Here is a 22746-nt window from a genome sequence, read left to right on the forward strand (position 1 = left end):
CTGTAAGCCATCCCCGTGGAAACTCCAGCCCTGGGTGTGGCTCCTTTCTCTGCATCCGGGGCACAGCCACTTACTCATTTCGCCCTTCTTTTCCTCAGCAGGGCCCTGCCTGCCCCAGGGCTTTTATCTCTGCGCTGTACGATGTGGCAAAGTGAACTCTAGTTTGCCAACCAAGCCCCGGAGATGCAGGCCTATCTCGCGTAGGCTCTGAAGTCTGTGCCAGGTCCAGCCAGCAGAAAAGCAAATACACTTTGACCCTTGAAGCTGTACCTGGAAGTTTTTCCGTTTCACAGTCTTTCATTTTTTATTAGGCACGTCCTGCTCAGGGACAGCAAAAGAGTCTCCAATTACTGCTGAGCCTTCACGGTCTCCTCTCCACCTGGAATGTGTTTCAAATGTGCTCTTGTAGCCACACCCTCTTTCTGCCATTTCAGCCTACGCACTTACCTCAGTGGCCCGAAATCCCTGGGAGTTGTAATAGTTACCAAGCTATAAGCTGTCAAACGTGCTTCTCATTTTCTTCCTATAAGTTAATCATTTGAACCCCCAAATGTCAGTGCTGAGAGGCCTCAGATCTACTCCCATCTCGTTGGGAGAACAAGAGAGTAAAGCTCAGAGGGAGAGGGCTGGCCTGTGGTCAGTTAACGTAGACTCCCTGCTCTTGCCTCCCAGCCAAGTGTTCTCTTTATGGCCGAAATCGGTAAAGCCTGCTCAGACCTTTCTGCTGGAGGAAGGAATATGTTGTGTTTATTCATTCAGCAAAATACTTGACTGTCGAGAGCCCATGAATTTTTAAAATTTATTCATTTCAGGGATAGGATTTCACAACTATTCAAGGGCTGTGGGATGGCTGTGGACAACCGCTGTCACCTCAGTTAATGCTGTCTGGATGCCACTTTGCTTTTAAAGCTTTGAGTTTTGCTCCATGTTTAATTTAAAACAATGACAGGTAATGTCATTGTTTCTGAGACGCCTGGGTGGCTCGGTCGGTGAAGCGTCTGCCTTCGGCTCAGGTCAGGATCCTGGGGTGCTGGGATTGGGCCCCACATCAGCCTCCTTGCTCAGCGGGGAACCTGCTTCTCCCTGTGCCCGCTGCTCCCCCTGCTTGGGCGCGTGCTTGCTCTGTCTCTTGCTACCCCCAAAAAGAAAAGAAAAAAGAAATATGTTTCGTAACAGTGGTTCCTCCCATGGGCAGTAACGGATAGGTTTTTTCTTTTGGGAGGAGGGGTGACAAACAAGATCGAGGCTCGAACCCCAAAGACTTCTGCACTGTTGTCACACTCATGATGATGAGCCCTATGTTTTCCCCTGTGCACACAGGAGCCTCGGGCCGTTTCCTTGGCTGGCGTCCTGGCTATATAATAAGTTAACACAAAAGGCTAATTTGATTTTGCTTGGAGCACAGGAAAGCAGAAATGAGGGATCGGGAGAACGTACCCAGGTTTGGAACCAGCAGTTTCCAAACCCCTTTGGCATATCCCTCTCTTCAGAGCAGGCTGGCACTGAGGCCACACCAGACCCAGCGTCTCTAGGACATCACGTTGCTCGGTCTCTTGCTTATCTAATTGGGTTTGTGTTCTTACCAGTGTTCAGAGGTCATCTCATAGATTCTTCCCCACCCCACAGAGGTTCCCAGTTAAGCCGCTACATGGGGTGATTCAGCACCCAAGCTCAGGGGAAAGGGAAGGAGCAGCTGACTAGTCTGCTTCTCCATGTTCGTCAAGTGCAAGCAGTGGCGTCTCCCTCCGGGCTCGGCTCCATGGTCCCTCATGGACCAGAACCGGGACAGACGGATCTGCGGAGTCCCACCCGCCTCCTCTCCTGCTCCAGTTCTGAGATCCACCTTACCATGCTCTTCTCCCTTGACAAGAGGATTGGCGACCATCCTGTTCCACCTTCAGCTGTGCCTCATCTCCTCCACTTTACTTTGCGGAACAGGCAGGCTCAAACCAAACATCCAACCTCTGAAAATGGTTAAGGGCCTTGGAAAGAGGTTATCAGTCACGTTTTTATGGAGACACCAGTCAGAGAAATAATCGTGTTACATTTGTCTTGTTGGCTTATCCTTCCTGGTCATAGGAAGATCTGAAGTCCTATAAATCTTAAGTTGCACCGTTCCTCCAAATTTATTAAAATGCCCATGTAGGGGCGCCTGGGTGGCTCAGTCAGTGAAGCAACTGCCTTCGGCTCAGGTCATGTTCCCAGGGTCCTGGGATCGAGTCCTGCGTCGGACTCCCTGCTCGGTGGGGAGGCTGCTTTTCCCTCTCCTCCCTGCTCACGCTCTTTCTCGCTCTCTCTCTCTCTCTCTCAAATAAAGTCTGTCTTTAAAAATAATGAAAAAATGCCCATGTTAATAAATACCCACACCACCTCACAACTTAGGTACATGCCCTTTCTGGTTCTAGCAATCTGCAGCAGTTCCTGCTTCAGTTGATGATGTTTTGGGCTTTAGCGGTATCTCAGCCCTAGGCCTGCTCCCCTGAGGCTGCTGGAAGGCTATGCTCCGCAGAGGGACCCAGTCAGCTACCGTGAGGAAAGTCTGTAATTCAAGGATTGCCATGTGACTTGTCACCACTGTCAAGCAATCCCACTGATTTAGGAGCCCCTGCTAACTCCTTATTCATTTAAAAAAAAAACAAAACCCTATGCTCATTCATTCTGTTCACCCAGTTTAATAAGTCCCACATCAGTCTTGATTGCTCTTCCCCTGGGAGGAGGCAGGTAGGCCGGACTTTGAACTTGCCACGGCTGGGTCCATTCCTCTAGGGAGATGCTCTGGAGCAGCTAAGTAGGAGGACAGGGGGATCTGGGGCACCGTTAGATCACACTCGCTGAAGCAACCTCCCGCAGAAGGGAGATAGGGCCTTAGCCAACTGCCTGTCACACAACAGATTGGTGCTTCTTTCCTAGACGAGGCTGAAAGGGGTCAACGTGAACACCTCATTATGAGACTTCTATTTTGATTACAATGATTTCACTGAGCTATTTTGGAATCAAAATGTGGCTAGGTGCCTGGTTTCCCTCAGTAGCTTCACGTGGCCTTCAAAGGGAAGGAGGGGGTGGTGCTGACTTTTGGTAAAAGGTTCAAGCCAGCACCACAATCACTCAAAGTCCAGATGAGGGATCAGTAAATACAACGTGCCCGAAAGGCAGGCCTTGAGCACATTGCTCTGGTAGACATTAACTTATTAAATCCACCCTGACTGCAAATATAAACTTTGCCCCCACCTCACCTGGCAACCATAAAAGAGGTGAATTCCAGTCTATAAAAGTGGGAACTGTCGCTGGACTCCAGGCTCCAACCACCTCCCTCTGGCAAGATGTGGCACCTCAAACTCTTTGCAGCGCTCATGATCTGCTTGCTGCTGTTGAACCAGGTAAGATGTGCGTGTGCAGGGCTGCGCTGGTGGGGAAACTGTAAGTAGAACTTGAGAACGGGAATCAGCCCTGAGGAAGGGTCCCTCTGCTCTCGAATCTACAGCGTCCTGGGGGTGATCATTCTCCCCAGGTGTACAGACCGGGTGTCAACGCTTCCATACCTGAGGTTACTTTGTCTTTGCCCTACAGGTAGATGGCTCCCCCGTACCGGAACTGAGTTCAACAAGAAGGCTACGGAGGATGACCCCATTTTGGAGAGGGGTCTCCCTCAGGCCCATTGGATCCTCTTGCCGGGACGATTCGGAATGTATCACGAGGCTGTGCAGGTATTCCACAAACTCGAGAGCAGGGCAGAGGACAGATCAGCACGTGCGTGCGTGCGCGCGCGTGCACACACACACACACACACACACACACACACACCCCTAAGAATAAAAGTGGAACAGGCAGTGGCCTGGGCTGTAGCCTGGAGCTCCCTGGAGAATCCTTCAGGGTTCAAGAACAGCTCCCCACAGGTACCACGAAAGAGTGGTGCCTCTCCTTTCTGCAGTCTCCCGAGGTTGGACAGAACAAGCAGAGGAAGGAAATGTGGAAGAGGTGGCTGGCTCTGGGCACTGCTAGACCTCTGTCTTAAAAATCACCTTTTCTTTTCCTTTAGAAAAAGACGCTGTTCCCTAAGTGTGGCCCAGGAATGATGTACAAACCAGGGGAAAAGAGGACAGTGCTCACCTACAACAATGCTCCGTTCTATGGAATATTGATTAACTGCATTTTGGCTGGAGACACTTGAGTAAAGCAATCGTGTATTTTTAATATTTAAAGACAGATGTATGCTTTAAACCGGTCTCCGTTTCTTCTTAGAATGTGATATAGATAAGCATGACTAAACTTGTCAAATGAGAGTCTATTTTTCTATGTATACTATTAAATGTCTCAAATTTTTCACAGTCTGGAATCCAAGCTTTTGAGGGTTTGAAAAGGATTCATTTTGTATGCTACAGAAAAACCCAGCATTGCCTAATAGCAGACTTCTCAGTCTGCAAAGTACAGTAAAAGTGAACATTTAAGAAACAACACGGTGACAGGCTGAAAGACGAAAGTTTCCTAATAGCCACATGATCAGCCTTGGCACGTTCCCAGGCTGTGGCCCTGGATCCTGGCCCTTCACTCAATGTCAGGACTCTCCTGTGAGGTGTCAGAGATGAGCAGTGCTGGCATTTGCGACCTGATGATGTGCCCGAGTTGTCTAGGACTGAACAGAAGGCAGAATTGGAAGAAGAATCTAGTTTAATAAAATAACAAAAGCCCAAGCCCCCAAGAACAGCAGAAAAGCCTTTTTTTTGAGATTTCTGCTGGAGCAGGGTGAACTGTGACCTATGCAAAAGGACGTGTGGCCATCAAGTTCAGAATTTCTGTAATCAGGAAATGAGAGCTGGACTGGGGGCCCAGACTTTTCAGCCAGAGTAGCAGTGGACACTAAGGTACAAAACAGAAATTACACTGAAAAGGCAAAGTAAGAGTTGAAGAAGTTTAAAGAGCACAGTGTTTATAAACTTTAATACAGAAAATCTATTTGATATTTATTAAACTTAGTTTCTCCAGCTATGGTTTGGCATTATACAAAGCATCTTAATGACACAGTAGAGTTAAAAAGATCTTTACAAATTGAAATGTGATACCCTTGTCTCCAAATATTTTAATTGCCATAAATTTGTTTAAAAATACACATTAAACGCATGTTTGACACTCTAAACTTTCTATAATCTCAATACCACAAAATACATATAATATACTATACAGATGTGGAAAAATCTAGTTAGTATATAATACTTTGCTCACCATTAACAGCTGTATTATGTGAAATGCACATACTTAGAAATCCTAGCTTTTGAGCCCCAAAGTACCTCTGAAATTTTAATGTATTGCAACAAATAAAAATCACAGTATGTAATTGAAATTTTGGTTGAAAATGTCAGATGCCTAAATATTTTGGATAAAAGAAATGTAAAACAAAGATTTGGATCATGTACAAAAACAAAGGCATCCTATCAGACACTAACAGTACCTTTCTGCAAAATCAACAAGGCTTTTAATTTATCAGCGGCATTACTTCCCCTCCAAAACCCTCCCCAAATACCAAACCATTATTCACCAAATAATTTTAATTTCAAATAAAAGGATTCAATAAATACAAAAGCATTTCCATCCTCCATACACAAAATTTCTTAAAACCATTCAAAATGGAGGCCAGACAGAAATTTTTATAACCGTGCTAACCAACACATCTGGTCCTCAAAAGTAGTGCCTTTTCAGGCACCAATTGGGCCAGGTCTGGCGGTGAGCCCCGCCCCACCCCACCCCACCCCCAGTACTGTTGAACGCTCATGTCAATGATCTGCCAGGTGTGTGCATAAATAAAGTCATAAAATGGGGACACGTCTTGAACAGCAACAACAAACTCAACAGTATGGATAACCATGGCAGAGATTTGAAAGGCAGCATTTCCAAACAGATATCTTCCAGAGAGGAACATAGCAGGGAGAATATTCCAGTGGTTAAAAGCTGAAAAGAAACCCCACGTGGAAGCGGTAACAGGTCAAAAACTGCAGATTACTAGAATTTCTGGGTGGGAGCTCTTCTTCCCCATGCTCATTTAGAGAGCTTTTTTTGTTTCTTTTTTAAGAATGGCAATTTATGCTTAGCCGAGCAACGGTGGCACGGAGAGGTCAATGCTGACATTCCTAAAGTCGACTTCATTACATAATGATTACTTTAGGCTGCTATTTCAGGATGCTTAACATCTAGAAGACTTGGCTTAGATTTAACCGTAATGCCTTATTCTGGGACCAGATTCCATCAAAAGGAAGAGATTAAGATATTTTTCCATTGCTTTTCTAGAGACAGTGACTTTTTAATTAACCATGTGGTTCAAATGAATTGCATCTGCTTTACCTACTAGTAGTAACTTAATTCCTGTCACTTGCCAGCTTGGTTCTAAGGTCTAGAAGTCTAAACCGAGTTTCTCCATTACTGAGTATGTGAAAGATAAGCACGCAAAAAACATGACCAATGAATGGCCTCTTCCTCTACATATTCCAAATCATTTGATACTTATCTCTTCTCTTTATTTTACTGAACAGCAACCTTAGATGTGCAGTGTTATTTATTACTGGAGAAAAGTCTGCCTCTCCAACACATTAATACGTGAAACCAAAATGAAATCTGTTCTCCACATAATTAGGGAATATGGGTAATAGGAGTCTGTATGGATGTGAAATGCTCTGCTTCCCAATTTACTTAGGTTAAAAAAAAAAAAATCACAATCTGCCTAAAACAGTCATTCCCATTAGATGTTCCTGGGACCCAGAGGCAAACTCCTATAATTCAAAATACATAATGAGGCCATTTTATTCAATTAGCAACTGGAAAATTAAAATCCTTCCCACCCTGTAAGAGCCCTATTATACTACAGAAGGGCTCAAATATATTTTAAAAGTTAATTTACTACAAATCATAATTATGCTTTAACAATCTAAAAGGAATACACATTGCACCCCTGAACATTATTATTCAAGGTGTCAACAAGAAAGTGTCTTAGATCAATTTAATAAATAATGTGGAAATAGTTGCACTAAGCTAAAATACTAAACACACACATTTTTGACAAACTAATTTCATGTTTTCATACATACATACATATATATAAAGTGTGTATGTGTACATAATTTTAAAATCCAAAGCTGCATACCCTCACCCCTAGAAGAGTGCACAGTGTACCTCCCCTCTGCACAGTCAGGCATGGCGGGCTGGAGCGAGCACCGGCTGCGCTGAGCCTCCAGAGTGCTGCCAGCCTCCAGAACCACAGCCTTCCTTGTGAACAGGGGCCTTCAGCAGGCTCCTGCTTCCCAGTGCAAGCTCGCTCAGTGAAGATCATGTCCCAAAGTCTCTGTCATTAAATACAAAATGATGCTTGTCTGATTTAGCTGATTAAACCTTTCTTTAATAAAAAGAAACAAACAACAATTAAAAAAAAACAACAACGGTGAATCTAATAAAGCCACAAGTGAATGCAAAGTGCGGCCCGGATGCCTCTGGACCCACCCGTGGGAGAGCTAGCCGGAGCACAGGCGTGTGTGGGCACGTGCACACATTCCTCTACGCTGCTTCTGCGCTGGAGAATGACATCAGTGATGGTCAGCCTTCTCCACTGCTCAGCAACAACGGCTGAAGATTTAGCTGCAGTACTCACTGCTTACAGAGTTAGTTCTCGGCTACTTGCCCAGCAAAAGGTGGCACTGAGGCAAGGAACGGGCTGACTGCTCCCCAGCCAGACTGGACCCGGGCTGGACTGTGGCAGCTGAATCACTTGCAGGGGAGTGCTCCCCACAGCCCAGCCCAGGCTGGGCAAAACCACCACGTGACTACTTCATCCGCTGTTCACCGGTCGCCTGTGAAGAGTCCGGTGGTGTAGGCTGCTGCCTCCTGGCATACAAGTGTGGTCTTAAAAAGCAGTCAACAGAGTGATTTTTTAAATAGTTGCTACTTCTATAATTAACTATATATTAAGTACAAGTCTCAGACGAAGTAAGTTTTTAGCCACTTGTCAAATTCAGTTTTAAATGGTTAGAGAACACTGAAGACACCTATTGAGGAAGGAGGAATGGTGGCCCATAAAGGGAGTCCAAAGTATGTGCTGGAGCAGATGAAGACACACACAACTTTTGAGGAGATGGACACAGAGGAAAGGGAGTGGTGTTTCCACAGACTATGACTTTGAAAATTCAATGATTTAGGACAGGATTTTGATCCACTGCCCATTACCAGCTGGTGGGAAAATCCCTCCACAATGAAAAACTTGAAAAATTCATTCCCAAAGAATTAACACAGTTTCAGAGAGAGAATTAACTTAGAACAGCACCATAAAACATGCAGGAAACTATGTTTAACAAAATATCAGTGTGACCCCAGAAACAGTCCTGCTGCCTTTCAGGACACGAGATTAGAATACACTGGAACTCAGAGGTGCCGCACTGGCTGCTGTTGCTGCAAGCTTTATCCATTTCTAAGACATCCCTGCAAATGAAGGAATCGGAGGAAGAGCAATCAGAGAACAGGACATACATCTACTTGATTAACGGGCAAGTTTCTTACCAAAGAACTACCCTCATCACTGAGAAGTTGTCCTCTTAAGGAAAACTGTTCCTAAAACATACTAATGAGAGTAAGTCAGAAAGATTTCTGAGGCAATTTCTCCAAGAGAAAACGGTTAAATTCAGCATAATTTCTAGATTCCAATCCCCAGAGACACGCAAAAACCACCTGAGGCACAGAACGCTTAAAAAGCTCTGTAAATATGAAGCCACAGGACAACGAAGGTTCACTAGCTTCAGAAATAAGACTCAAATACAAAGGATTCACTGCACCACTGGGCTTGGGAGATTTTCTATCCTTTCTTTCCCACTTTGAACCTTAGCAATCATCTATAAATAGCAGGGCAATCCTTTTTTCTGACTGGATGAATTCATTTCAGGAATGGGGAGAAGGACAAACACTTTTTTTTGGAGCAGTCATTACCCAATCAGACTAAGCCACGTACCAAAGTGTTAGCTTTTCTGAAATAATTAATCTTTATGTGACCCTAAAGGAAGATTAAAAAAGAAGGAGAATTTAACACTACTACTACCAAAGACCAACCATACTGGGTGATCTGGTCCTAGTGTAAAACTTCATCTGTAAACAATCCGTAGAGTTTTCATTCAAAGGTAAGATTTAAGGCACACCAGACATGATAGGGGCACATGATAGGGGCATGACAGAGGGTACATTTCTCACCTTTGACTCCAATATGCACCTTACACGGAAAGGTACTCTGATATCCAACTCTTCTAGAGCTGGCGGAAGCTCTACCCTTGTTCCCCTTCCCTTCCCAAGAGACCTAACATTGAACAAATTAGGGACTTTTCTAGTGTGAATATTCTGATCCCATCAGAAACATAAATCACTGGTGAGGGCCTTCGTAATACAAAGGGAGTCAGTACAAGACAAGTTTAAAAGGAGACCATCATCTCTACCTCAGGCATTATAATTGTAAATCATACAGCAAAAGCACACACAGCAAAGCTCCAGCTCATTCCTGCATCAGTCACTGCGTGCTCCCATCAGAGCATCACAATCTAGTGTGGCAAAAACATTTCACAAATAAGAATTCTGAAGAGAGCTTTAACCCTTCAAACACCATCACGGAAAGAGATACAGGCAGCAACCCTCAGGAGTTGGATCATCCTTTGTTCCACAGTAACTTACTGTTTCAATTAACCGTCAAACTATGAGCAACCAAAAAGAACACATGGTTTTAATAAAATCCATGAAGTTCAAGATTGTCCTTTTATGAACCCCTTCACGTGATATCCTTCTCCTAGAAAGTTTGCCTGCCCTCTTTTATAATGCATTAAATGCAAGCTATAGTCACCTTGTGATTGCTATAGTGTTATTAACGCACATTCACAGTTCTTGAAATAATGCATACCGAATCAGACACATTTCATCTTCTATCTGTAGAATGCCATCTTCTCATATTTAAATGATTTTTCATGTGTAGAAGAATATCCTTAATACTAAGCATAAATTTTGCAATAAAATTGTAGTTAAGATTTAAAATAATACCAGGTAGTAGGTACAGAAAGAACATGTCCATATTTTAGATGAACCAACTCTTACCCTTAGAAGAGCTACCACAAAAAGACATTAGGTAACAAAGCTCCCCAAACATATAAATAAAAACGCCTACCTTAAATTTATGCTAAATGTTCACAGAGCAAATTTATAGGCAGAAGTTTTAAACTAGCCCCAATCTGGGAACTTAAAAAAATTAAAATAAATAGAATTTCAATTGATTAGTTATGAATTGCAATTGGAATTTCAATCTTGTTACGGATCACTGAAACCGTCTTATCAATGTGCTGCAGATTTAAAAACACTTTAAATAACTTTTCATGTTGGGAATATTAAAGGGGTCAACTGACATCATGGCTTTGGGTTATAAATAACAACACATGAACCAGGGAGGAGAAAACCATTCCTCATTCTTAGTGTCGACTAGGTGGCATGCTATGGCAGTTTTCCTTCGTGATGTGACACAGTGTTGTGGAGAAAATCAGAGGCAACGAGAATGTGTTCAGTTCAAGATATCAGCTTGGCATCCTGGCGAAGCCAGTGCAGTCCCTGCCGGGTGTATCGAACTAGGTCTGTCATGATGCTCGCGTTAAAGATGAGAGGGCCCATCACTTTATCCAGTTCGGCAAAGAATTCTAGAAAACCAAAAACAGTCATTAAATAGCATGCACATTCTCCTGCAACGCTGCTTTAACAGTTTTAAACGAGATTAAAAAACAGTAGTCACACAAAGTCAAAAACACACTCCCTCCTGCACTACAATGATGACTGTCCATATTTTAGACAAACCATCCCACAGTCTGTCTTTCAAGTTCTAGTATTTTCCCTAAGTCATGAAACGTTTCAAACAGACTGTATAGTTAAGAATTAAGTGCTATATATAAAAGCAGAATTCCGCTGATGGAAATGATCAATTGCTAGTATGCAGTACACATTACTAAAATGGGGATAATGTACTACTTTGTACTATTACTCAAAACCATCTCTGTGTACTGTTTTTGTGTAAGAAGCAAGTGGTACAAAAAAAATTCTTTGCACAGTTCCCCACAAGAGCTCCTGTGAGGTTAGACATTTATGGCAAACTTCCTGCTGTAATCAGATGCCATGCAACACTGATAAATCAAATCCCATGTTTAGACAGTACAGTTTAAAAACATAAAGGATGTAAATGAAAGGATTCTTCCTAAGTAAACAAATAAAGGCTGATCTGCACGTGAGGTGGGTGCATGGAAGAGAAGGAATGACACTGTCCTAACGTTTGATCCTGATGCATTTTGGGAGAAGAGAGGGATATAGGTTCAGACAGAAAGAGTTTTTATACATGTAGAGAAAAAGGGGTCATTCTCATGATAAACACCTCGGCCTACTCAAATAATTCAAGAAACAATCAAAGAGAAGAGGAGAAAAGGGTCTTCTTTATAGAATTCCAGATGATAAATGCAGATGTAATATCAGACTAGAAAACTTCTGCTTCTTTTGTATTTTTTTTTTTTTTTAAGTAGGCTCCAATGTGGGATTTGGACTCACGACCCTAATAAGATCATGACCTGAGCTGAGATCAAGAGCCGGATGCTTAACCAACTGAGCCACCCAGGCGCCCTGAAAATTCCTATTTCCTAGTGGGGGAATAATGGACGTTAAGTAATGACCATCAGTGGGTGCTAAAACCTAAGTTAAAGTTTAATAGGGAATCTTACATCAAACTCGGGCTGAAACCACCTGAATTGTTATCAATGGTCAAATCCATATATCACTGAATAAGAGATAATCATTAATTAAATGCCTCAATAACATCATATAATAGGAAATCTAGAGCACCATCTATGAAACGTTATTTAAAATAATGAACTTGAATCTAATCAAGTCTCAAAATGTAACTATCAGTATTTGAAGGAAATAAGGGGGGGCAGAGGAGCAAGCTAAATGATACCAAGAGGAAGGAATCAATCAAATCCATCACAGGACTCATTTCCTCCTCAACATAAATGGCACAGTGCCCCACCCCCCAAAACACCAAAAACTGGAAGAAGGATACAGACTTCGGACACGGATGAAGGAATGTTTGGATCCTGTTAAAAACAAACAGTGAAGAGAAAAAAAGAGGCATATTTGCAACAACAGGAAAACTGGATGATAGACTAGGTATTAGGTGATAGAAAGGAATTACTGTTAATTTTTGTGGCTGTGTTAAAGGCATGACAATCATGTTCCTGAAAAATCTTTGTCACCGAAGGATGCATACACCTAAGTATGTGCAGGGGAAATGCTTTAAATACTCAGGAGGGGAAAGAAAAGTATGATTCAGAGAGAGAGAGAGAGAGATATGAAACAAGAGTAGGAAAATGTTGTGTTGTTAGTTGAATGGAAAGGTGCACAGGGGTCATTATGCCATTATCTTTCCTTTAGTCAACATTTGAAAAGTACCACACAAAAAAGTAAAAATGGAAGGAGAAAGAAAATTTTACAATGGAAAAACAAGGCTAGAAAACTGGCATCAGGAAGAAAAACGGAAAGTAAAGCAGGAGTGATTTAATAAGAATTTCTGCATTGTAATCTTTCCTGAGCAATAATGACAATATTTCAAATTTTAGGAAAGAACTAGGTTGTCAGAAACACTATTTTATGTTAGATGTTGGGGTTCCTATTCCACCTTTCTCCCACCATTATCCTTCTTTAGGGATAGGAATCTTTCATCTTCATCTGATTACCTGTTTATATTACAAATATTTAAATACACTCTGTGAAAAAAGGACACTTGATTGACTAGTGTAGTCTTTCTCTACAAAGAGTCTACCTGAATAGCTGCCACACACACACATTTGCCAATAACAACTATGGAAATAAGATGGTATTTACATAGTACTTTTCCCTAGGATCCTTTATTTACTTAGTTTTTAATTTAAAATCCAGTATAGTTGGGGCACCGGGTGGCTCAGTCAGTCAAGTGTCCGACTCTTGATTTCGGCTCAGGTCATGATCTCAGGGTCATGAGTTTGAGCCATGCTTCGGGCTCTGCACTGGAATTCTGTCTCTCTCCCCCCTCTGCCTCTGCCCCCTCCCCTCCCTGCACTGCTTCGCGTGCATGCACGTTCTTTAAAAAAAATAAATAAAATAAAATCCAGTATAGTTAACATATAGCATTATATTTATTTCAGGCGGACAATATAGTGATTCTTCCCTGGGATCTTTAAATACTTTATAATTATCAATGTTCTTAGTTTGGGAGATAAACTTAAGGTACAAAGCTTCAAATAACCTAATACTGAAGAATGCTAGAAAATTATTTATTTATTTTGTGGTCTCCTTTATCACACAAGTTTTCCAATTCACCTAAAAATCCAGCATGAATGTGTGTGTGTTTTTTTTTAAGGTTTTATTTTATTTTTTTTTTAGTACTCTCTACACCCAACATGGGGCTTAAACTCATGACCCCAAGACCAAGAGTCACACGCTCCTCCAACTGAGCCAGCCATGTGCCCCTGAATGTGATTTCTTATTTATCAAACATCTCATACGTACAAGATGTCTGCATGTAATCCTATGCCTAAGCCAAATTTACTGTTAATCATCCTGAAATAGAACATGTATTTTATTACTTTTATGATTGGAGCTGTATTTAATGTGTCAGAACAAAGGCACATATGTCCTAGAGCAAAAGCTGTTGTTAGTATAGTGTGTGTCACTGGTACAGTGAAAGGTAACTTTGACCAAACTCAGTACATTCAGTATGACTGGTAAGCAATGGTGATTAGGAAACTCTTTACCATCAACTTTAGATTACGCAATAAACTAAATGCAGATCAGACACTTATTCAACTAGATCATAAAAGCTCTTTTAACAATTTCATTCTTCAAAGTTTCTCCAGAGACCTTCTTACCTTTTTGCTCTTTGGAAAGCTGCTCAGCTTGGTCCCAAATTTCCGTGGCATAGAGGAAGTTGGATGTAACTTGAACATAGCTGGCTGCCATCTGGTGGATCCTCTGTGGAATGGTCACCGAAGAACCACTTGCTGTAGCACTACTGGCCCCAGAAGAGTAATTTCCTGAATTGCCTGGCGACAGCTTTGGAGAAACAGGGGAAGGCATCCCAACAGCTTTGCTACACAAGAGAGAAACAGGAATCTTACTCATATGAATATGGTGAACGTGATGAAACCAATGTTCTACTGGCTCTTCATCCATGAAGGCTTTTAAAATTTAAAGATTTTTTTTTTAACTAGAAGAGTTCCCTGAAAAGTACAATTTCTTCTAAGTACTTAGCTCACTAAAGCCCACGGTGAATCATCGTATCTGGACTCTTCGTTTTAATGAATGGCAAAAGAACAAAAGACAGCAAAGAAGTGAGGAAGTCATACACCTTGACAGCAGCAGTTCAAAGGCTTAGAAGGTAGATCACCTCACTCCCAGCTCGACACACTTTCCATCTATTCTGGCAGGTAATTAGGTACTTTTCAAGTTGTTTTGCAGAAAGTTGGGAGGAATTTGCAATTTAACCAAGAAAATTGTGGTAGTAGATACGACTGTCTTATTTTGAACTCCATTATTTCTGGTACTTTCCTAGTTTAACCAAGTTACTCAGCGCTGACAAAGAGGAATAGCTTTTTCAATCAACTGCAATTATCTCAAGCTTCCTGTCAATTAAATATTTCTTAGGAAACACATGTTGAAATCTGAGAGGTTCATTTCAGGAGTATTAAAATTTGTGGAAGTGCCCAAGACCATTAAAAAAAAAGGAAAATGGAAAGTTGGAGAGACAAAAGTGATTTGTTATGAATATTTTTTTATCTTCACTTTTAGCACTATAAATTTGGTTACGAAAACACACAAGGGCAAAGAAAGTCAATTAACATAAAATAATAACAGAACAGAAAAAATTACGAACAAAAGCTGTCAGGGTAATTTTCCTCCCTCTGGGGGGTGATGTGGATGGAGGAGAAACTACAATCATGCCCCTGTTATTAATTTCTCAAAGTGTCGAGACTTGAGTAAAATAAAGATAAGCTCACTGATAAAAACCCAACTAGCTGTACAAATTAAACTGTGAGAAGAACTGAGGTGCTGTCAAAAAATTCAGATTTCTACAGGTGAAATGTCCTCTGTCTACTCCTTCTAAGACTGGGTTCATTATATTTTCAACTTAGTAAAAAATAAAGAGAAAAAATGAAAACTTTAAAAAATACTTTATTAGAGATGGTTTTAATTTTTTCTTTTTTAAAAAAGATTTTATTTATTCGACAGAGATAGAGACAGCCAGCGAGAGAGGGAACACAAGCAGGGGGAGTGGGAGAGGAAGAAGCAGGCTCATAGCAGAGGAGCCTGATGTGGGGCTCGATCCCGTAACGCCGGGATCATGCCCTGAGCTGAAGGGAGATGCTTAACCGCTGTGCCACCCAGGCGCCCCTAATTTTTTTTTCTTAAATGGTCATCTTTCCATTTCTGGAAGTTGGACCCTACCCATTCCGCTTATACACAAAAATAAATCATTTTGTCATAAAAAATATTTTATAGAATAAAATTTACCTACCTTCCCAAGCCAGGTGATGGTGCTTGAGAATTATTATAAGAATTCTGTGGAAAAAATAAAATATACGTAATTTTAAAAACACTACTTCTGAAGTACTATATTCAAAAGCACACAGGACCAGACCTGCTCCTCAAGAAGCTTTACACATTTAAGAACCTAAAACAGAAACACAGGAGTAAGAGAGTATGTGTGTGTGGAAATGTGCAACACAAAGACCTTATTTAGGTCAGAGCTGGGAGTTCCAGAAGACTTAAATGGAAGGACAAAGAATGAATAATGCTCAGAAAGACAAGTGGTGAGTCATACTACATGCGAAGGCTGTGAACGGATGTGACCCATACGCTTTCCCTGGAGCAGAGGTTTAGGTAAGGAACAAGAGAAAGAGACCTCGATGACTTGAGGTCAGGGTAAGAAGCTTAGACTTGACCTGGCGAGCGACAGTATGCTACTGAAGGGTTCGAACTCAGAACCAGGGCAGGATTTTAAGGAGATTTATGTGGTGGTGTGAGGAAAAAACACAGACATTTCAGGAAACTACTTTAACAGTCTAGGGGAGGGTGGTAGTGAAAACACAGGACCATCTGCGAAGTAGAAGCTAGGTGTCCTGACAGAAAGAGGCTACATCTACTGAAATATTAGTAAGAGCTACTGTGTATGGCCACACAGATTCTACAATCAGATACACGTACATTTAAAAACTTTCCAAGAAATTTCAAACCTATTTGAAAGTTCAGCAACAGTAGGCTCCTCGCTTGCTGTGGCAGGCAAAACAGGAAGAGGCACTTGTGGGGCTGGGGTAGGAGAGGACAAATCTTGTCTCCTAGGACAGGGACCTTCCTCTTTTCCACACTTACCTTCAGGTGCTCCGTCAATGTCTTTGAGTACTTCAGAGCATTTTCTTTCTTCAGTTTAAACAGCCTCAGGTACAGCAAAGACTGGCACCGCAGGCTGGCCAATAGAAAAGGACAGCTTATTTACCAGCACAGCAGACTCTGGCCACATCTGCACAGATAACTTTGGTATTGTGCAAGAGTACAGGACTGGCTCACGTGAACAGACCATGGCATAAGGTCAACGGCACTCACCCTCAGGCAAAACTGGAAGATGTGTTCTGATTATGGTACACCCCCAAAGGAAGGGAAGAGACTTAGGACCAGTCTTGTATTTGTTGACCATAAACCTCACTCACAAGACACCAACATGTCATTATAACACAAGCATTCAAAGAAATCACTGAGGAGCAGAATCTCTAGATCAAATTATAAGTATCTAAAATTCAACAACAAAAACTAGGAAACTCAACTATGCATAGTACAACTCTGAGGCAACACATGGGAGCCTTACTATAGCTTACAAAAGCCTTACATGGTCACCACTGCCTACCTCTTCAGTCACTTTCACTTCTCCCTGGTCTTCCCTACAGCTCCTTTAGTTCCTTGATAGTTCCCAGTTTCTTTCCACCACCCAGCCTTTGCACATATTCCCTCTATCTGACGGCCAGGTGTCTCTACACTCTACTCTCTTACAGTTATTATACTTTTTTTTCAAAGTACTGAATTCATATACTTGTGTGACGATTTGATTAACTTGGGTCTCTTCACACTAGATACTAGACTCCATGACAAAAAAGACCATTGTCAGTTTATCCGCAGCTACGTTCCTACTTGTTAAAGCCAGCGCGAGGTAAAGTAAATACTTTTAACAAACAATCTAATAATAGCTCCCTGGGACCAAGCCAACAAGCCACAATCTTTATTCTGAATAAGCTAACATTTGCTTCCTAAGGAAAGGTATAGGATATGTGAATAAGGAGAGAGGATGCCGAAAGAGCCTGGAAAAGGGACCATGTGAGAAACGGGGAGTTCTACAGTCAGTCCTACTCTACCAAGGCTTTTGCCAAGAGCGCAATGGATCAGAGACAGACAACAACTAAAAATCTTTTAGTAGGAATTTGACTTATTTTCTACTTTTATGCTTGGGTTATGAAAGGTCGATTCAGGGATAACTTTCAGAAGGGCAGGAACAGCATAATTTCTTAGGGAACAGCCTGTCATCTAGCAGAGGCTAGAACACAACACTTACCAAAGTACCGTGAGCCTCTTATCTGCAGCTGTAGCATCAGGGGCCAAGTGGTTCTTTAGCTTCATAGTGTATCTGTGAGTTACAGCAACAAACAAATGACACAAAACACAGTACTTCATCTTGATCTTAGGACTTCCTTAGTCCTCAGAACATTAGAGCCCAACCTAAACCAAGGCAAAAATACCCCCCCCCCGAAGTATCTAGTTCTCATCCCAGGACAATAAAGGATTACGATCCTCCACAGCTTTACTGTATACAGCCTATCAGCGCCTTCCTACACGAACCAAAGTAATAGTGCCAATGACGTGGCAGCCGAGTTCTCCCACTTACTTGATGAGCTCCACTGTCTCTGAATACATAGGGAATGGGGATTTGGATTCCTGAGCGTTTTTCTCTAACGCATTCCCACATTCAATGAAGGATACCACAGCGTCAAGATAGTATACAGCTTTCTCAAACCTGTCAGACTGAAGAAAGGAGAATAAAGGTAATGAGAGATACACTGAGGTACTATGGAAACAAACAATAAATGAAAATTTAAGTTAATTTGATTAAATAAATAAATGTGAGAATGTTTACATACCAATGCATCAGCATTGTGCTTTAGCTTTTTCGCTTCTTGTAAATAATGGTCTGCTGAATAATTTCTGCAATGTAAATTTTTATAGTAAATAAAATAGTAATTATTTTTGAAAGATATTACTTGTTCATTTCAGTCTCTAGAATCCCTCAGTTTTCATGTCTTCAAGTAAAGAAAATGACCCATTACAAAACATTCAGGTCCAGGTTTTTTGACAAATGTTTTTATTGGGTTAAGAGCATAAATTGTGTTGGCCAACTCATGGCAAATTTTCTACTTAGGAAAACAGAAATCAAGCTCCCTAGTATTAAATGCTAATTTTCCCAAGTTGTTTGAAAGATTTGGAATAAATGGAATGTAGGTAAGAGAAATAACCTTTTAACAAAATGGAGGAAAAACCCCAACACTGCTCTCATTTAAGAAAGCACCCATGTTACACGGTGGTACCAGCAGCAGTCAAGGTTTTACTTGGAGGTACATTACTCACATCCCCTAGGGGTCATGGAGCTCAGTAAAAGGAACAATACTTGGACTAGTAGTGTGCCTTTCAAATTAAAATCTGAATGTTCCACGGAGCACAACACAAGTATGAATTCTTCTGGTCAGTGACAGGAATTTACATGCATTTCTTATATGCTGACTGGAATGATTTCTCCAAGGCATAAAAAAACACTTCTCTCACCTGTCGTCAAAGGCAAGCTTTGTTCTCCGAGGCTTAGAAGCATCAGGAGTTGGTGTAGATGAAGGACAGTTAGAGGAGCTATTTGGAGCCTTTTCCTGACCAAAAAAAATATATAATGTTGAAAATAAAATGTTGCAAAAGTATGTATGTTGAAAATTCTGAGGTGATTAAAATTAAACTGAAGGTATTTTTTGAGCCACTAGTAGAAAGGAAACATTGCACTGCCTTTAGTAATTAACTTCCTTGTTACAAGGTATTTAAATTTCAGGGGCGCCTGGGTGGCTCAGTTGTTAAGCGTCTGCCTTCGGCTCAGGGCGTGATCCTGGCGTTCTGGGATCGAGCCCCACATCAGGTTCCTCTGCTGGGAGCCTGCTTCTCCCTCTCCCACTCCCCCTGCTTGTGTTCCCTCTCTTGCTGGCTGTCTGTCAAATAAATAATAAAATCTTAAAACAAAAACAAAAAACCCCAAGATATTTAAATTTCAGAATGTAAAAGCCCTTTTTTACAGAATGGGTCCACTTTATATAACCAAAGATATTCATTCTAATAACAGAGGTCTACTATGTACCAGGCACTGAACTAGACACTAGTTAAAAGATAAGAAAGACACAAACCTATTGTGAGAATAGAGTACTGCTTAAGACAAAATTTACTGATAATTACTGGTCAATGAAAACAGCAATAATAAGATCTAACACTTACTACGTGCTTACTACTTAACCAGGCACTAAGTTAACTAAGTAGTTAGCACAGTCATTAATCCTTCCACAACTCTACGGAATGTATACTGTTTTGGGGACAGAATAAAAAGCAACGTCAAGAGGGTTGTAACTCACCCAATTTCAAACAGCTTTTAAGTGGCATTCCTGAAATTTGGATTTTAAATCCAGATCTGTCACATTTTAAAAGGTTAGCCACTTTCTTAAACTTTATTCTACTACCTATCAACATAGCCCTTTATGTGGGGACTGTGAGCCTATCTCCCCAACTGCTTCCCTATACACATTTTTCCACAATAAAACACCGTTAAGTAAGCAGAATTTATCCTATGAATGCATGTTTCAACATTAAAAAACCCAACTAATATATAATTTTACTGCTTGTGCTTAAGAATCTACTTTAAAAGGAACCATAAACCATTTCTTTTCTTAAATGATAACAGCTTTTCAGTTCTACACAATACAGCTTACCTCCAGGAATGAAAATAAAGGCCCTGGGATTTGAGAAAATACTACGCTCTTCATGGTAAAGTTCACGTGTTTCTGAAATTGCTTTCTGAATATTATGACGGAATGTACCATTACTAGGCCAGCTTTCCCTCTACATTTTGTAAGTACTTACACAATTGCCTAAGTTTAGATTTACTGAAGGAAAAAGTTAATAAAATACATTCAAAAACTGTCTATGTATTTTAACACACTTTTCTTATATAAAAATTATATGCATGGGACATGTAAAATCACTGTGTGGTGAAGGAGGTTAACTAAAATTACTGCAGTGGTCATTTCACAGTATATACATATATTGAATCATGGTGTGCACCTGAAACTAGTATTTTATATATCAAGTATATCTCAATTAAAAAAGAACTGGCAAAACTAAAAGAAGAAAGACAAATCCTGTATGTTTGTGGAAAAATGAACAAGAGGACAAAGTGACCAAAAATATCAGCATAAAGAAGGTTTGAAAACATGATTAATCTAACTGAATTACATAGATTCCCTGTCTAAAATATACGCAGAATACACAGTCTTTTCTAGCAAATACAGAACATAATGAAAATCTACCATATACTATACTCTCATAAAGCAAATCTTAACAAATTTCAAAAGATTGCTACCATGCAGATTACTTTCCAGCCCTAATGCAATTAAGGTAGAAACACTAATCAGAAGACAACTAGCAAATCTCAGTATGTTTGGAAATTGACTAACATGCTATTAAATAAACTCCTGGGTCAAAGATAAAATCACCCTGAAAATTAGAAAAGATTTTAAACAGAGTCATAAAAACACACCGCATCTTCTAGGATGTACGTAAGCAATATTTAGAAGAAATTATAGAGCCTAACTGCTTATATTTGAGAAAGAAAAAAGGTTTAAAAACTAATTTAAAAATTAATGAGCTATATTCGTTTCTAAAAGTCAGTAAACAGAACAGCAAAGCAAATAAGAAAGACTATAAATTAATGAAATAGAAAACAAAAATAAACCACAAAGAATCAACAAAACAAAGCCTATTTTTTGAAAAGACAAGTAAAATAAGCCTCTGATGAGACTGATCAAGTAAAAAGAGAAATGGAAGAGAACTAATATTAAGAACAAAAGGGGAACATAAGTAGAGATGTTACAGGTATCAAAAGCATATGAGAGACTGTAATGAACAACTTTATGCCAACATATTTCAAATATTTGATAATATGAGCAAGTATGGAGAAAACAAAATAAAAATTATATGTAATTTTGGTTTTCCATTTTATCTAATTTTCCTTTAGCTAAAATAAGAAAAAGCATATTTTCCAACTAAATTATAGATTCTTCTTTAATAAACCCATATGTAATTGCCTAAATTGGAAATTGCCAAGACTAACATTAGCGATTTTGACAACTGTTGAAAGCCCCAAAATCTTGAAATCAAAGTGATCAGGGCCTATATTTTATAATCTGTCAATAACAAGAGTACCAAATAACTACATTTGATCCAACAAATATTTCCTGATTACCCAGTAAGCTAAACAATGGAGAAAACACTGTAAGAAAGATATAAATCCCTGCTTTCAAGGACCTGACAAACCAATTAAAGAAACACAGTTTTACCTATGAGATCACAAACCAAATGAACAGGTGAGCTCACTTAAAGAATACATTTGAAAAGGTGGGGGGGAGGGCGCCTGGGTCACTCAGGCTTCTGACTCTTGATTTCGTCCTGGGTCATGATTTTGGGGTTGTGGGATCAAGCCCTGCATCGGGCTCTGTGCTGAGCGGGAAGTTTGCTTCAAATTCTCCCCCTACCCCAAATCAGGCATACATACACTCTTTCTCTGTCAAATAAATAAATAAAATCTTAAAAAATATATACTTATTTATTTGAGAGAGAGAGAGAGAGAGAGCGAGCATACAAGCATGGGGAATGGCAGGCAGAGGGAGAGGGAGAGGGAGAGGGAGAAGCAGGCTCCCCGCTGAGCAGGGAGCCTGATATGGGGCTCAATCCCAGGACCCTGGGATCATGACCTGAGCTGAAGACAGATGCTTAACCGACTGAGCCACCCAGACGTCCCCAAATAAATAAATCTTTAAAAAAAAAAAGAGAGAGAATAGCGAGAGGTTTCAAGAAATAAGCATTCAGGCCTCAAATCCTACAGGTGAAGTATGGAAAATGGAGAAAGAGCCAGTTAGCAGGTAGACACAGAACTGGGACGGTGAAGGAGGCCAAGAAGATACTCAGGTTCCTTAAGGACACTAGGACTCTCTGAATTACTACAGAAGGGTGTCCACCTGGATAAAAAAAAACATCTGTATAACTCAATTTGAGCTGTTGTTCACAATTAAAATCACCTCAATTTTAAAGACTTAATTAAATTGCCACATTTAATAAGCATGAGTACTTTTAATGGTCAATTTTTTCAACTCTCAAACTTTCGCTTACCCAGTCACAAACAGCAATCCAGTGAATTATATTCTTAAAAATCTAGGTATTTTCTTAATTTTGTCAGAGTTTGCTCCCAATCAAAAGAGTTTAGAAAATAATGCAAATAACCTGGTAAATAAAGTGAGGGTGAAAGTCTAATAAAGTACAGCCTTGAAAAAGCTTCTATGCTCCGTGTCTCCA

General features: G+C 40.6%; 2 protein-coding genes across 4 annotated transcripts in view; one reads left to right on the plus strand and one right to left on the minus strand.

The window, feature by feature from the left end:
* The first annotated feature begins 2265 nt into the window (after positions 1-2265).
* Positions 2266-4247, plus strand: LEAP2 (liver enriched antimicrobial peptide 2). Its single transcript, XM_019799076.2, has 3 exons — positions 2266-3377; positions 3568-3704; positions 4037-4247. The coding sequence occupies exons 1-3, from the start codon at positions 3321-3323 to the stop codon at positions 4071-4073; spliced, it is 231 nt and encodes a 76-aa protein (XP_019654635.1). The 5' UTR covers positions 2266-3320; the 3' UTR covers positions 4074-4247.
* Positions 4248-4937: 690 nt separating this feature from the next.
* AFF4 (AF4/FMR2 family member 4) overlaps positions 4938-22746 on the minus strand; it is an 87340-nt gene continuing 69531 nt past the window's right edge. For all 3 annotated transcript variants that reach the window (XM_034656005.1, XM_034656002.1, XM_034656004.1), the window contains 8 exons: positions 18919-19013; positions 18240-18303; positions 17987-18123; positions 17657-17728; positions 16429-16522; positions 15575-15618; positions 13929-14149; positions 4938-10685 (listed from right to left, as the gene is read on the minus strand). In XM_034656005.1, coding sequence (XP_034511896.1) covers positions 10558-10685; positions 13929-14149; positions 15575-15618; positions 16429-16522; positions 17657-17728; positions 17987-18123; positions 18240-18303; positions 18919-19013 — 855 coding nt within the window. In that variant the 3' untranslated portion in view covers positions 4938-10557. The remainder of the gene's footprint in view (positions 10686-13928; positions 14150-15574; positions 15619-16428; positions 16523-17656; positions 17729-17986; positions 18124-18239; positions 18304-18918; positions 19014-22746) is intronic.

Source organism: Ailuropoda melanoleuca, chromosome 3, assembly GCF_002007445.2.
Source record: "Ailuropoda melanoleuca isolate Jingjing chromosome 3, ASM200744v2, whole genome shotgun sequence".
In the NCBI taxonomy this organism is placed as follows: domain Eukaryota; kingdom Metazoa; phylum Chordata; class Mammalia; order Carnivora; family Ursidae; genus Ailuropoda; species Ailuropoda melanoleuca.